This window comes from Eleutherodactylus coqui, chromosome 9 (genome assembly GCF_035609145.1).
Source record: "Eleutherodactylus coqui strain aEleCoq1 chromosome 9, aEleCoq1.hap1, whole genome shotgun sequence".
Classification (NCBI taxonomy): Eukaryota; Metazoa; Chordata; class Amphibia; order Anura; family Eleutherodactylidae; genus Eleutherodactylus; species Eleutherodactylus coqui.
In genome coordinates, this window is record NC_089845.1 from 57,474,472 (window position 1) to 57,490,276 (window position 15,805).

The 15,805-nt window shown below is 44.8% G+C and overlaps 1 protein-coding gene across 1 annotated transcript in view; it reads right to left on the reverse strand.

The window, feature by feature from the left end:
* Positions 1–15,805, reverse strand: part of DCDC2 (doublecortin domain containing 2) — a 143,270-nt gene that overhangs the window by 3,969 nt on the left and 123,496 nt on the right. The window contains exon 9 of the mRNA XM_066579429.1: positions 7,779–7,976. Within this exon, the coding sequence (XP_066435526.1) occupies positions 7,779–7,976 (198 nt within the window). The remainder of the gene's footprint in view (positions 1–7,778; positions 7,977–15,805) is intronic.

The window sequence follows — 15,805 nt, forward strand, 5'->3', positions numbered from 1 at the left end:
GTCTTCAGACGTCAGGCAGTGGATTGGAAAGGGTTAATAGTTCTGTCTATTTCTTGAAGGCTCTCAGTTTGCCAGACCAGACATCTCCTCTCTACTGCCTTTGCTGCACATGGTTGTCCTAATCAAACACAAGTACTTACTAAGGCCGGATTCACACGAGCGTATTTGCGCACGCAATATGCAGAGAATAGAGCCATTGATTTCAATGGGTTCGCTGACGTGTGCCTATTTTGCGAGTGTATTTCGGTCGTGCTAAAAAATATGCAGCGTGCTCTATTTTTCTGCGCATTCGTACAGGGAAAGAACACATATTGAACTCATTACACTAATTGGCCGTTTCGATGACTGAGAGCATTGTTGCATTTTTGTTGCGCGCACAAATGCGCACGATTTACACGTGCAAAACGTACAGTAAAAAAGAATGTGCAATCATGCAACACCCATTCTACAAAAGTGCAGCGCAAATGCTTATTTAAATACGCATATGCTTGCAAGAATCATGCTTTAAACAGGCGGATCAGGAGTGCTGACGGATGTCTCTGTATCCCCCCTGTGTCTGATCAGTGGTGTATTCTTTTCTGTAGTCTGTAGCATGGTAATACTCTGCAGAGCGTCTGTGTAGACCTGATGGATGACCTCTATACAGTCACTGTACAGTGGTATTATTGCTTATACTGGTGCTTGTACAGCGGTGGCACTGGTGTAACTATAGAGGATGCAGGGGATGCGGTTGCACCCCGGCCCAGAAGCCTTAGGGGGCCCATTAAGCCTCTCCTCTCCATATAGGGAGCACAGTACTATGAATAAAGCATTAGAGTTGGGGGCCCTGTTACCGGTTTTGCATTGGGGCCCAAAAGATTCAAGTTACGCCTTTGTGTTAAGTGGTTAAGAGAAGTTGGGGGGCCCCAAGATGAACTTTTGCACCCCAGCCCATGAGCCTTTAGCTACGCCCCTGAGTGTTGATGGTGCAGCTTACATATGTAACCCCTTTATACTATGGGGTGTACAGTTACACCCTGTGCATGCAGGGTTTGTATAGAATAGGATCGGGAACAAAGTCCTTTTGCAACTCCTGAAACATGTGAGTGACCCTTCTCAGTGGCAGAAACGGGCTGAGTATTCTGGCTTTAAGTTTCCTATTGGTGCATCCCTCATATATCTATCTTACTACAAATAGTACATTCTACACAATGTCTCACGTGATGGGAGTCACAGTTAATGAAACTTTTTACATTGAACTCTTTAATTCCTTGTTTTGTCTGAAAAGTTGCAGTTTTATGGCAAAATTTAGATACACTTTATCTTGAAAGAAAGCCAGAAACTTTTCTAGGTACGACTGGTAAGGAAATATCAGTAGGGGCCAACGTATGGCCAAGAGTCCCACCTCGTCTGTTCACACATTTAATACCCTTTTCTGCTACTTTCTGTACAGTTTTGTCTTGTGATAATACAGACAGATGTTTATAGAATATTTTCTTGTTATCCTCAACAATTCTCCTATAGGAGGTAGAAAATACTGATTCTCTATCCCGCTGTCTTGATATTAACCCTTTCCAATCCAATTTGTATCCTGGTTTTCCTAGGGGTCTTACTCTTTTTCTGCCGTTATACAATGGCGCTATCTGCTGGCTAAAGCCAGTACTGCATGAGGTGACACATTGGACAGGCTCCGACACCAGAGAGGCTGGCAATATACAGTAAGAGAACCCCGACGGACGTCTTCCAACATCGGAGCTGTACAGCCTTAAAGGGGTTGTCCCGCGCCGAAACGGGTTTTTTTTTTTTTTCAACAGCCCCCCCGTTCGGCGCGAGACAAACCCGATGCAGGGACTTAAAAAAAAAACCGCACAGCGCTTACCTGAATCCCCACGCTCCGGTGACTTCTTACTTACCTGGTGAAGATGGCCGCCGGGATCTTCTCCCTCGGTGGACCGCATGGCTTCTGTGCGGTCCATTGCCGATTCCAGCCTCCTGATTGGCTGGAATCGGCACGTGACGGGGCGGAGCTACCAGGAGCCGCTCTCCGGCACGAGCGGCCCCATTCAGAAAAGAAGAAGACCGGACTGCGCAAGCGCGTCTAATCCGGCGATTAGACGCTGAAAATTAGACGGCACCATGGAGACGGGGACGCCAGCAACGGAACAGGTAAGTGAATAACTTCTGATAACTTCTGTATGGCTCATAATTAATGCACAATGTACATTACAAAGTGCATTAATATGGCCATACAGAAGTGTATAGACCCACTTGCTTTCGCGGGACAACCCCTTTAAATCATAACGTCTTCAGAGGTCAGACAGTGGATTGGAAAGGATTAAACGCTGAGAGTCCTCCCTAGGCATCAAACGTTCCTCCCTAGATTGGTATTCTAGTTTTTCGTACCTTTCTCCAACATCCATTTTTAATGCTGTGTGGATCACATTTTAATGACTTTTAACACTATTTAATAAAGACGTTTCGGAAGTGCTGGATATTTGCTTTTTGTCTAAGCCTTAGTGCAGGTGACCATCAGTGATGAGAATGGAAGCTTGGGATTTTCTGTTACATCATTGGGGGCTTATTTAATATTACAAATACTATTGCAAATTGCGCCAGAAAACTGTCAGATACGCTTTTCATCAGGTTTACTTTGTGTTTAGATACTTTGTTTTGCTGTGTTCGATAAAAGGGGCTTCCTTAGAAATATTAAAAAAAGGGGGTGTGGCTTAAATTGCACCAAATTGCAGAAGACTCTTTGCATCGTTTTTGGCGTAAACTAAGTCAACTAAAAGGTGGTCTGAACTTAAACTAAACATTCTTAAAATTTACGCGTTACGATAAGCTTGTCTGAAACCCGTTTAAGGTCCCTTGTTGGGCGCCTACGTAAGTGCTGGAAAGCCATCCGGAGGCAGAGCGAGCCAGAGATCTCTTCCAGCCATCCGCCACCATTCACAGTAAACAGGCAGTCACTCACAGATTGAGTGATTCCTGTTTACACAGGCTGAGAGTCGCTTGTCTTGTATGTGTCCTAAAAACCAAGCTACCCCAACAAATGAGCGTTTTCAGTGCCCCGTCAGCGGCTACTCGTCCACCGGATGACCATCCCCCGAATTCACATTTTTCAGGTAGTATTTGCGCGATAATCACCCCATTACCTTTAAACAGTATTAGTAAATAACCCCAATGTTTAACACCTTCTGGTACCTTCTGTAGCTCCCAACCATTAGTTAGGTCTCAATATTAAGAACTCAACTTGAAAATAAGATCGTCTGCTCACACTTAATCCTAGTTCCTGTTCTTAGCGAGAGACACGATCTTCTTAATACTGACTGCAGATGTGTCCTCATTATTCTACATTTTCTTCAAAGTTAAAGTCCCCGAATGCGACCTACTGTACTAATTTTTCAGAGACATGCCAATGTAAAGCTGTCAAGGTATATGTTACCGAACTAATTATCACATTAAGACTAGAAATGACTGTGTAACATATAATTAAGCCTAATCATTATCTCAGCGCCTCAGCCCTGCATGCGCTCGTTTTCCTTGTTCTACTGGACTAAATCTTTAATTCCATTTAATGAAACAGTTAACTTCATTAAGGAATCTGGACAGGCTGAATGCACATTCCTTCTGCACGGCTGACACCTACTGGCCCGCGGACGGGTTTCATATTGCCTCTCCTCGTGTCCTGATCTCCAGCATGTCATATTGTCACATCTCAGCAGAGCCGTAGCGCTCTGTCACCTCCGTCAGCTCAGAAAGCGCCTCTGGTTATTGCTAGTATTATTATTGGGGGAGCGATGGATTCTTGGTATGTAAAGTTACTCTCCCGGAGAGGAAAGGCGACACACAGTCTTTAATGGCATCCCACATGCACTGAGATTGCTACCGGAGGGATTCCGCTGCAGCCATCGCTCTCAGTACCCTCTTAAGGGCAACACGGATTCCAACAAGCACATTACCAAGTGCCTCATTGTGTACGCTCTATATTAGAAGTGCCAGGACTGACAACAACCATCTCCACTCTGTTAACCTCTTAATGACCTGAGGGTTTCGGCCCTAAACGACTGTGCACTTTTTAAGCAATTTTATGAATGTGCTCCTTATTTATTCTTGGGCTACCAAAATTATTGCATTTTTTTTCATGACATAAAAGGGATGTGTATAAAAAAAAAAAATTATAGATATAAAATTAGTATATTTGCGTATAGTCTCGATTACAGGGTTGCTCTTGCCACGGTTTAGGTCGGCGTGGGTAGCTGGTTTCTCTCTTTTTGAACTTACATTTGTATTTTATTCAATTTGTTTCTTCTTTTTGTATATTTTTTAACATGTATGTCCCCCATGATGACATATAAGACCTCTGGGGACATTCACAATGTCTTTTTTTTATTTCACACTTTTTACCACTGCAGCTGCGGCAGCCATAAGAGCTCCAGTAACAGGAGAAAGCTGGGGTCGGTTAAGACTCAGCAGCTCTATCATGCTGGGGGGGGGGGCACCAGCGATCACATGGTCATCGGGTCCAAAAGAGGTAAAGGCACTGCCGCTTCCTCTTTTTGCTACATAGTACTCATTGAGTGCTGTGAGGCTGAGAAAGAGAAGGTAGAAGGTAATATAAACTCCTTCTGTGTACTCCTTGAGATCCCCGATTGTCAGAGCAGCACCTGATATGCTCCCTGCTAGACTGCAGGGGCTTTAAGCCCGACCCATAATCAAGTTAAATATTGGAAGTGACTGATGGCAGGTCAGATAGTCAACACTAGAGATGAGCGAGCATACTCGCTAAGGGCAATTGCTTGAGCGAGGGAGAGAGAGATCTCCCCTCTGTTCTTCCCTGCTCTCCCTCGCCGCTCCCTGCCCGCCGCCAGCATCCGAACCTCTTCTCTCCAGCGGGCAGGTACTCGCTGAGGGCAATGCTCACTTGAGTAATTGCCCTTAGCGAGTATGCTCGCTCATCACTAGTCAACACCTCAAGTGCATAATAATTGTCCGTACATTGAAATAAATAATCCTTTTTATGAAAGATGGTTTTTTCCCACGTAAGGCGAATACTTCCCTTATAGCCAATTCCAATTCAGATAATTGGTAGCAGCAAAAACAGCAGAGTACCAATAGCATGTACTCACTAGGAAATATTATTGCAATAAATGAAGACTGATTGCCGAAGTCACACCGTAGCGACTTGTGTTCGCTTATTGTTCTGCAGATGCACTTTTAATGGAGGAGGTTGACCTACAACAAGCCCACGGTTATACTTAGTGGTTAGTTTATTATGACTAGTAGGATCTTCTATGTGAAGTAGTTATTATGCAGATCCTGCTCATATCAGATCACTGAGAGTTATAAGAAGGTGGGCATAGAAGGGTTTTGTAACTCCTACACCATTTGCTGCAAGACATGATGGGTGAGCAACACGATCTTACAAATCTTGAACGTAGACTGATTGTTGAGGAAGCAAAATAGATGAACTTGGAAACTGCTGGAAAGCAGGAGTTATTCAATTTGTCAGAAGGTGGAGAATAAAGGTCCTTTAAGGGTGGCTTTACACAAGACAACGATCGTCTGAGTCGTCACTCATAATACTGGCTACAGTGAGTTGTTAGCATAAGGGCGACTGCAGTTTGTGTGCTCCCCTTCACCTCCGAAGTCATTAGGCTCTCGGCACTTCCTTCACTAGGCACTCTAGTGAGCACAACGCCGATGGTCAGGTGATGCAGAAGCGGCCAGCAGAGCAGTGCTCACTAGTGTAAGGGTGACTGCTGTTTGTGTGCTCCCCTTCACCTCCGAAGTCATTAGGCTCTCGGCACTTTCTTCACTGGGTACTCTAGTGAGCACAACGCCGATGGTCAGGTGATGCGGAAGCGGCCAGCAGAGCAGTGCTCACTAGTGTAAGGGTGACTGCAGTTTGTGTGCTCTCCTTCACCTCCAAAGTCATTAGGCTCTCGGCACTTCCTTCACTAGGCACTCTAGTGAGCACAACGCCGATGGTCAGGTGATGCAGAAGCGGCCAGCAGGGCAGTGCTCACTAGTGTAAGGGTGACTGCAGTTTGTGTGCTCCCCTTCACCTCCGAAGTCATTAGGCTCTCGGCACTTCCTTCACTGGGTACTCTAGTGAGCACAACGCCGATGGTCAGGTGATGTGGAAGCAGCCAGCAGAGCAGTGCTCACTAGTGTAAGGGTGACTGCAGTTTGTGTGCTCTCCTTCACCTCCGAAGTCATTAGGCTCTCGGCACTTCCTTTACTGGGTACTCTAGTGAGCACAACGCCGATGGTCAGGTGATGCAGAAGCGGCCAGCAGAGCAGTGCTCACTAGTGTAAGGGCGACTGCAGTTTGTGTGCTCCCCTTCACCTCCGAAGTCATTAGGCTCTCGGCACTTCCTTCACTAGGCACTCTAGTGAGCACAACGCCGATGGTCAGGTGATGCGGAAGCGGCCAGCAGAGCAGTGCTCACTAGTGTAAGGGTGACTGCAGTTTGTGTGCTCTCCTTCACCTCCGAAGTCATTAGGCTCTCGGCACTTCCTTTACTGGGCACTCTAGTGAGCACAACGCCGATGGTCAGGTGATGCGGAAGCGGCCAGCAGAGCAGTGCTCACTAGTGTAAGGGTGACTGCTGTTTGTGTGCTCTCCTTCACCTCCGAAGTCATTAGGCTCTCGGCACTTCCTTCACTAGGCACTCTAGTGAGCACAACGCCGATGGTCAGGTGATGCGGAAGCGGCCAGCAGAGCAGTGCTCACTAGAGGCCACCAGGTGTCCGTTGAAGGAAGCGCAGAGAGCTCAAATACTTTGGGCGTGAGGGGGGGCGCGGTACATTCTGAAATCAGTTGTGAAAATGCAGCTGATTTTGAGTCAAAATCTAGACTATAGTCACTTCTCGTGTCCTAATCTCTGTATTTGCTCTGGTCCAGCATGTCATATTGTCACATCTCAGCAGAGCCGTAGCACTCTGTCATCTCCGTCAGCTCAGGAAGCGCCTCTGGTTATTTGCTAGTATTATTATTGAGGACGATTTTGACTCTGTTTTGGATGCGGAAATTTCTACTGCGGAAGTTCCGCCACATTTCTGTTATGTGTAAACATACCCTTGACATAGTCAACGCTCATTCTCTCCATGAACATGGGCAGATTATCTACTCTACAGGAACGACTGATCATTCACATGATCGTTCGTCCCCATACAGCTGTCATTGACTGGCTTCCCATCTCACCTTGCTTTACTATTAGTTGTAATAATACAGTAGGATGACAGTCAGAAGAAATTGACCATATTAGTTAGTAAATCTGTAGTCTAACGACTATTACCTCTTGTCTGCTGATGGAATTTGAGTTCCCCACATCCTGGATCAGTATTACTAGAATGCTCCCGCTTGTAAAGGAAGCTATCCCCATAATAATGCTATATGAGAGGATTTACATACACGTGTATGGGTTACTCATATAAATTAGTGCGAGGTGAATGTCCATACTTTGTACTAACTATTCTGGACACCCGACTGCAGATTGTTCATCAATATGACCCTCAATGTTGTAGATCTCCAATAATTAAAAAAATATGCTAAAAATTGTCTGATATTCGTCATGATCTTACAGCTGTGCCTGACTCCGGCCATTTGTGTTCCCATCATGGCCTTTATCTTCATCTTCTTCTCTCCCATAAATATCACCGTTAATTTGCCCAACGCCCTCACCATGTGTGTCTACTGAATTTAAATGCTGATCTTCTTTCCAATGTCCATCTCCATTATTATCAATCCCATTGTGTATCTTCCCATGATTTGCTTCGACTTCATGACTTACCATACTATGCTCCTCATTTTCACCTGTTTGTTCTTCAGAGATGTGATCTTCTTCACCGTTATTAAGGTCTTCTTCACCGTTATTAAGGTCTTCACCGTTATTAAGGTCTTCTTCCTGTTCTTCCGCTTTTTCCACAGCCTCATCATCATCTTGACCCTCATTATTTCTTACTTCTTCTTCAACTGTTTCGGCTACTCTCTGTAATAATTGAAGATGCATTAAAGACAACAGCTGCAGAGTCACCAGTTGATGATCATTTCTGTAAAGTCTATATAAAGCTTTGATTATGAGAAAATGATCCTAATTAAATTATTTTAATCTACAGACATACAGTGCAACCTGCATTACTGACCTTTCAAGGGGTTCATATGTTGTACAATTACTTGCTTATTGAAGCCATGGGTAATAGAAGTTTATGAGATACTTATGCATACTTACACTTCAACTGCCAAACATGAAGACAGCTCTTGAGTTAGATAAGGGCAGGGGCATAGCTATAGGGGGTGCAGGGGTTGCAGTTGTTACCGGGCCTTGAGCCGTAGGGGGCCCAAAGGCCCCTCTATTACATGAGAAGTCACCAGCACATGGTAGGTAAGGGGCCCCGTTACAGATTTTGTATCGGGACCCAAGAGCTTGTATGTATGCCTCTGATAAAGGTATAGTTTATCTGATTGTTTGGCGAAACAACACTTTTTGGTTAAACTGAAGCACTATGTTCACTGCTTTATATCTCAGGGAGTCCTTGAATTAACAAAAGTATGAACTTTTGGAAAGTCTGCAGCAGGTGTTTATTTCACCCTTAGCAAATCTATAAAGACTAAAATATGCATCAGAACAAGCCTACAACAGGTAGAATAAAGCATTCAGACACAATGTATGTGTATTTCATTCTGCCATCAAATAGTCAACTCTGACTCTTGTCTTTCCAGACAGTGCGTAGATATAAAAGAACTAACATGTTTAAAAGACATTGCTTCTAAAATATGTATATAAAATGGCAACGCTCCTTTCGTGTAGCTTGTAATTTATAATGAATGGCAGCATCGAACGAAAGCTTCTTTGAAAAAAAGGTGATAAAGTCGAAAAGTTTCTTCTTGAAAACTTGTATCTGCATGCCAGTCTTCTAGTAAAAGTGACCGAGGATCATCAATAACTTTATGATCCCCTAGGGTCAGTCCTTTACATGCTGGCAGAAATGAAGCACATCCTATAGATTTTGTTACAGAAAAGGCACTTAAAAAGTAACTGCACTTTTCGAAAACTTCTTACATGTCATAGCAACAGGTCAAAAGTTGTGATTTGTGAGGATCCAGATGCTGAGACTCCCACTGATTGCTAAAACAAAGGGGCAGAAGTACTTGGTTGAGAATGGTGACCCTTCGGCTGAGATTGTCACAGCTCATTAGCTGAGGCTACTCAAGAAGAGGTAGACTGGGAGCTTATGGGTCTCATAGCAGCTACATGTGGTGCCTATGTGTTAAAGGGGTTGTCCCGCGCCGAAACGTTTTTTGTTTTTTTTCAACCCCCCCCCCCCCCCCCGTTCGGCGCGAGACAACCCCGATGCAGGGGTTAAAAAAGATCACCGGAGAGTGCTTACCTGAATCCCCGCGCTCCGGTGACTTCTTACTTACCTGATGAAGATGGCCGTGGGGATCTTCTCACTCGGTGGACCGCAGGGCTTCTGTGCGGTCCATTGCTGATTCCAGCCTCCTGATTGGCTGGAATCGGCACGTGACGGGGCGGAGCTACACGGAGCCCCATTCAGAAAAGAAGAAGACCCGGACTGCGCAAGCGCGGCTAATTTGGCCATTAGACGGCGAAAATTAGTCGGCTCCATGGAAAAGAGGACGCTAGCAACGGAGCAGGTAAGTGAAAAACTTATTATAACTTCTGTATGGCTCATAATTAATGCACAATGTACATTACAAAGTGCATTAATATGGCCATACAGAAGTGTATAGACCCACTTGCTGCCGCGGGACAACCCCTTTAAGTACTTCCTTAAAGGGGTTTTGTCATTTTAATAAAAAAAATCTATACTTACCTATTCCTTCCCAGTCAGTTTCCTTAGCACATCCTCTCCTAGCTGAGCTTTTGCAGTGACCCGGGCCACCTCACTGCAGGCTGGGACCAGCTTGTTAGGAGGGCTGGTTATCACAAATTCCTTCCTGCTGGGTCAGTGAAGGTCACATCCCTGTGCTGTAGATTCACTGCCTAGGAAGGAATTGTAATCTATTTCAGAGACAGCTCGCATGAGCAATCTCTGAAGAAGATAGGCAGTCCTTCTGCTGGCCTGTGAGCTGTGACTGTAACATACATTGGCTGGCAGGCAGGAGACTGCCAACCAAATGTACGTAACCTCACAGGAAGGAGAAGAATCAGGCAGCTAAAGATGAAGTGACTCCTCGGACTGCAGGAGACAGGAGAAGATGGGGGAGGTGAAGATCTGGTAAGTAGACTAACGGGGGAGGAATAGGTAAGTATAGAATTTTTCTTTTTTAGTGACAGAACCCCTTTAATACTTTGAATGTGGGCTTTATACCAAGTGTTACAGCTTTCCTTATTTTATTAACAAACACAATATAAGAAAGAGAATCCAGAGTTCAAATAAATGTGAAATATATGTCTTAATTTATCAGTGAGCAATTACAGAAAGTCTACTGTGACATTTAGGTCCAATCCTGGACCTTTCTCAAACATCAACTATGGAAGATAAGCAAATACAGTATATATGGGTTAAATGTAGATAACGGTAGGATCACGGCAAGAGCCGCATGAGGGAAAGCCCTATTGGCATGATCCTAGTGTGGGCTACACTTATACTACGTATGTTTGCTTCTCTTTCACAGTTGACGTTTGAGAAAGGTCGAGGATTGGACCTAAATGTAACATAAGACTTAGTGATTTCTCACTGATCGAGTAATCAATATATTTCACATTTATTTGAATGCTGGATTCTCTTTTTTTATATTGCTATGATGTGGGATCCTATCCATGCACCACTGCCTGCGATGGGGATTCCAGTTTCCGGGAAGCAGGAAAGGATGATCCTTTTGCCGAATGGCTCTGTCTCAGGATGGAACCAAACAGCATCGAACAGACCCCATTGACTATAATGGGGTCCATTTGCTTCCTGGCTTTTTGCATGCAGCGCCTTTTCTTCTGGTATTTTGTGTCGGATCTGCGACGAAACCTCCGACCGGAGTTACTGATTAGAGTTGAGCGAACATACTCTGCCGAGCTTGATGCTCGTTCAAGTATTAGCGTACTTGATGGTGCTCATTACTCGAACGAGCATCAAGCTGTTAGAGATGAGCGAGCGTACTCGGAAAAGCACTACTCGCTCGAGTAATGTGCTTTATCCGAGTATCGCTGTGCTCGGGTCTGAAGATTCGGGTGCCGCTGCGGCTGACAGGTGAGTCGCAGCGGGGAGCAGGGGAGAGCGGGCGGGAGAGAGGGAGAGAAACATCTTACCTCCGTTCCTCCCCGCTCTCCCCTGCAGCTCCCCGCTCCGTGCCGGCACCCGAATCTTCAGACCCGAGCACAGCGATACTCGGATAAAGCAAATTACTCGAGCGAGTAGTGCTTTTCCGAGTACGCTCGCTCATCTCTACAAGCTGTGTTCGACCCTGCCCCAGTTTTTGGCTCCTCCCCGCTGTGACGTGCCTGTTTTGGCCCTTCCCCGCCGCGACGCAGCGCGCATCATTGGCAAATTTTTTGTCTGGTAGGCAGGGGAGAGGGAGAGAGAGAGAGGAAGAGAGAGAGAGGAAGAGAGAGAGAGGAAGGGAGAGAGAGGAAGGGAGAGAGAGGAAGGGAGAGAGAGGAAGGGAGAGAGAGGAAGGGAGAGAGAGGAAGGGAGAGAGAGGAAGGGAGAGAGAGGAAGGGAGAGAGAGGAAGGGAGAGAGAGGAAGGGAGAGAGAGGAAGGGAGAGAGAGGAAGGGAGAGAGAGAGGGAGAGAGAGAGGGAGAGAGAGAGGGAGAGAGAGAGGGAGAGTGAGAGGGAGAGAGAGAGAGAGACGAACCTAGGAGAGAAAAAAACCTCGCCACCCGGCGTCCCACATACAAAAATGTCCCAAGTCTCCCATTGTAGTCAATGGGGTTTGTTACTCGAGTAGAGCTCTCGAATTTTACAAAAAGCTCGACTCGAATAATGCGGACCCGAGCATTTGGGTGCTCGCTCATCTCTATTACCGACACAGATGTGAAACCACCTTTATTGCTAGTTTGTGCCTACTTATCCTAATATATAGTTTCATATTTGATCACTCTCTGCTGCAATATGAAAAGTGTTATGTATTGCACTACATAAAAGCGTTTCCAGCTCCAACCTGCTATTTAGAGATTCCTGGAGTGTATTTGCCCTAGAGTTAGTTGAAAAATGAAATAATTAGTTATGGCCAGAGAATGATGATGATCGGCTTCAAACGCAGCTTTCACTTTGGACACTGCATGCATTATTGGTATTCCCTTTAATGTCTGCCTGGCACTGTCTGAACTATGTGACCCTTTACTAATTTGCTTACTTGGAAATCATCTCACAGTGCATTTAGTGTACAGAAAAAATACTGAATTTAATGCAAGTTAATGAGCTAATTACAAGAGATACTGGAACTTGTCTGCTGTAATATTAGCAGTCAGGAACCTGATGGTGGTAGTATTACCCTTTATCTCTTCTGCACACGATAAGGAGGCATCCCGAATATTCGCATCATAATGGTTTTATAAAGGTGTAATGGAATTTACCAAACCTCCACTACAAACGTAATTAATGCTGGGATTGTATAAATTCTAATTGATAATTAAAGGAAAGCTCTAGACTCCCTGCCTCTTCTGTATCGTAATCTATTGTGTCCCCTGTACCTGAATATTGATGCCGTATCTCCATTATCTGCTTTTATAGTTTCTAATAGGAAGATGGAACAATACCTCTTCCACCTATTGGAAGACAGCATTCCTGCAAGTCAATGTTAGAGTTTTTAAACAAGTCTTGTAACAATGACTGGGAATTATGAGCCAAAGCCAGAAAAACCATACACAGACAGCTGTTTCGGGGTGATTGCCCCTCATTAGTGTGCAGTAGGTTTCTGGCTTGCTAGTGAGATGCCTATAGACATCAGTCAGGAAGGGCATTGTTTCTCCTTAAGGCCTCGGTCAGACGACCGTTTTTTGCCGCGATTTGCGGATCGCATGATGGATGCGCATCCGCAAATCGCGTGACCGGGCCGACGATTCGCCGAACAATCTGCAGCTAGCAGCGTTTTCAGCGAAACGCGCCCGATCAAAGGAGCACTGTCCAACCCATTGAAATTCAATGGAGCCGGCAATACAGCCGGCACCATTGAAAGCAATGGGCTGCCGGCGAGCGCTGGATGAATTTTCGGGAAGGGCTCAAAAATATAAGCCCTTCCCTGAAAAACATCCAAAAATGTGTAAAAATAAAAAAAATATATATACTCACCTTGTCCCTGCAGCCGGAGTTCAGCCGCGGCCGGCCGGCAGTTCTCCTGGACTGCTCTGTGTAGTATTCAGCAGGCGGGGATTTAAAATCCCCGCCTGCTGAATGGGCTGCCTCTGATTGGTCACAGCCCTCATCAATCAGAGGCCCCATTGAGCGCATATATAGAACACAAGGAATCGCAGAACGCAGATAGGCGCGATCTGCGATTCCTCGTGTCCTATAATTTATCGGACATCCGCATAAAAAGCGGCCATGTGACCGATCCCACTGCAAAGCAATAGTTCTATATATGCGCAGATCGCATGTGCAAATCGCGCGAAAAAACGCCTGTCTGACCGAGGCCTAAGGCTGCAGTCACATGAAATGGAAATACAGCGGAATGTCCGCAGTGGGACCGCACGGAAGTTCGCAAGGTTTCCGCAGCTTGAAGTCTCGTGGGTTTTGGCGCAGGTTTTCAAGCGGCTTATTCCGCTGTGGCCAGCTCTTCCCTATAGAGAGGAGAGATGCCCGCAGCGGAAACGGCGATAAAATTGACATGCCACGGCTTTGAATTCCACGTGGCATGGCAATTTCAGTGCGGATTGGCCACAGCGTAGATGAGATTTTCGCAAATCACATCCACTTTGCTGCTTTACCCTGGGATAAAAATTGCTGTTGGAATTTCCGTACAGAAAGTCTGCACGGAAATTCCGCGGCAATTCCGCCCTGTGTGAACCCAGCCTAAGGAGAGCAACTTGAAAGTGTGAGAGTAGACTTATAAGGCCATCAATGCTGCTCTGCGAAATATGCAAATAGGAAGATGAAACAATACCTCTGCAGCGCCACCTATTGGAAAGCAGCATTCCTGCAAGTCAATGTTTTATATATTATATATGTTTTCTATATACTGTAATTGGAGGTGATCATATAGCTACAGTCCTTATGACAGCTCCAGAGATCACCTCTGTGCTTAGGTTTCAGTGTAACGTAGTTGTCACTTAGCTAGAGGGAGTCATTCCGTCTGGTCTCTCCTGTGGGATACATCAAGCTGCAGCTTGTTTTATTTATTTGCACAGCACTAAGCACTGGAATGCCAGTAAGCAATAAAAGCAGGGATTTCATCATAGAGAAGGCAGTGAGAAAAAAAAAAACCAAGGTTGCTGGGCTCAGAAACCAAATGTTGAATGTTTCAGAAAGTACTGTAAGTGTATCAAAAAGTAACTGGCAGAATTATGGGGCAAAGTAAGGTGAATGTTCAGTCTGATAAAGTGTACCTGTACTTTCAGATGACTTTCCAGAATGAACTGCCATGGTTGTGTACTTGAGGAGTAACATTATATTTAGCCACTATTTGACTTGCATCCTGCATTTTCCATTAGATTTTCCCTCTGAAAGCTGCATCTCTAATTTTCAATTCTCTCTGAGCTGGTGGGAGGAGTAACTGATATGATGGCTTTATGCTCTGTACATGGAGAAAACAGCAGATTCTGCTCTCTAACTCCCAATAGCACAGGCACCTAAAAACAGCTTCCTAAAACAAAGTGTACTGAACAGTGTAGATGTGATTTCAATAGCAAATTGCTCACTATTAGCTGCAGCAGCTTGTGACAGCACGCCCCCACCTCCTGTTACCCATCTTTTTATGACTATTACTATAGACAAATCTCCCTTATAGGCACTGGACCGCAAATTAGAAGGCAGACCCACAGTTGCCAGCACTTTAAAGGAATTTTTCAGCACAAAAGTATCATTTTGAATAAAACAAATATGATCTGCAGCTTTGCTAGTTATCATATTGGCTATCATATTAACACAAGTGCAGTAACGATTTAAGCATGGACCATTTATTTTTTTTTCATTTTTAAAGAGTTGTACGTTTTTAAGGAGGTGCTAAAAAAGAAAAAATGATCAATTATGACATTTTTTTAAACCTAAAAAATGGAAAGATGCTATAACCAAAACTCTTTTAGTAACCTTAGTCTATCGTTACTGTATATGACATATGTGATTTTTGCAACAGCCTGTGCAGGTAGCCACAGTGTATTTTCCCAATATAATATATGTAAAATATTATGTACTGCGTGGCTACAAAACCCCGTAGATAGCAAGCTGTGATGCACTGTGTGTTCTGGCACTTTTCTATCATAATCAGTATTCACTTTTTTTAAGCATTTTCTGCTACAGCAGAAGTTATGTTTCTTCAGACAAGACGGGCTAGCTTTTGCTCTCCACACATGGGGCGCCCATGATCCTGTTGCCATTTCACTGGATCTCCTTCTATGTACCATTGTAGGTAGATACTGATCACTGCTTACCAGAAACACTCCACAAGACCTGTTATTTTGGAAATGCTCTAACCCACCAGTCTAACCATTACAATTTGACCCTCGTCAAAGTTACCCAGATCCTCACACTGGCCAACTTTTTACTGCTTGCAACACATCAACTTCAAAAACTGACTGATCCATTGCTACCTTATAGACCACTTGCCATGACAGGTGCCACTGCCAGAAGATAATCATTGCAATTATCTTCACCTGTTAAAGTGCTTTTATATAGAACGACTATCGTTCAGATTCCCACGATCCAGA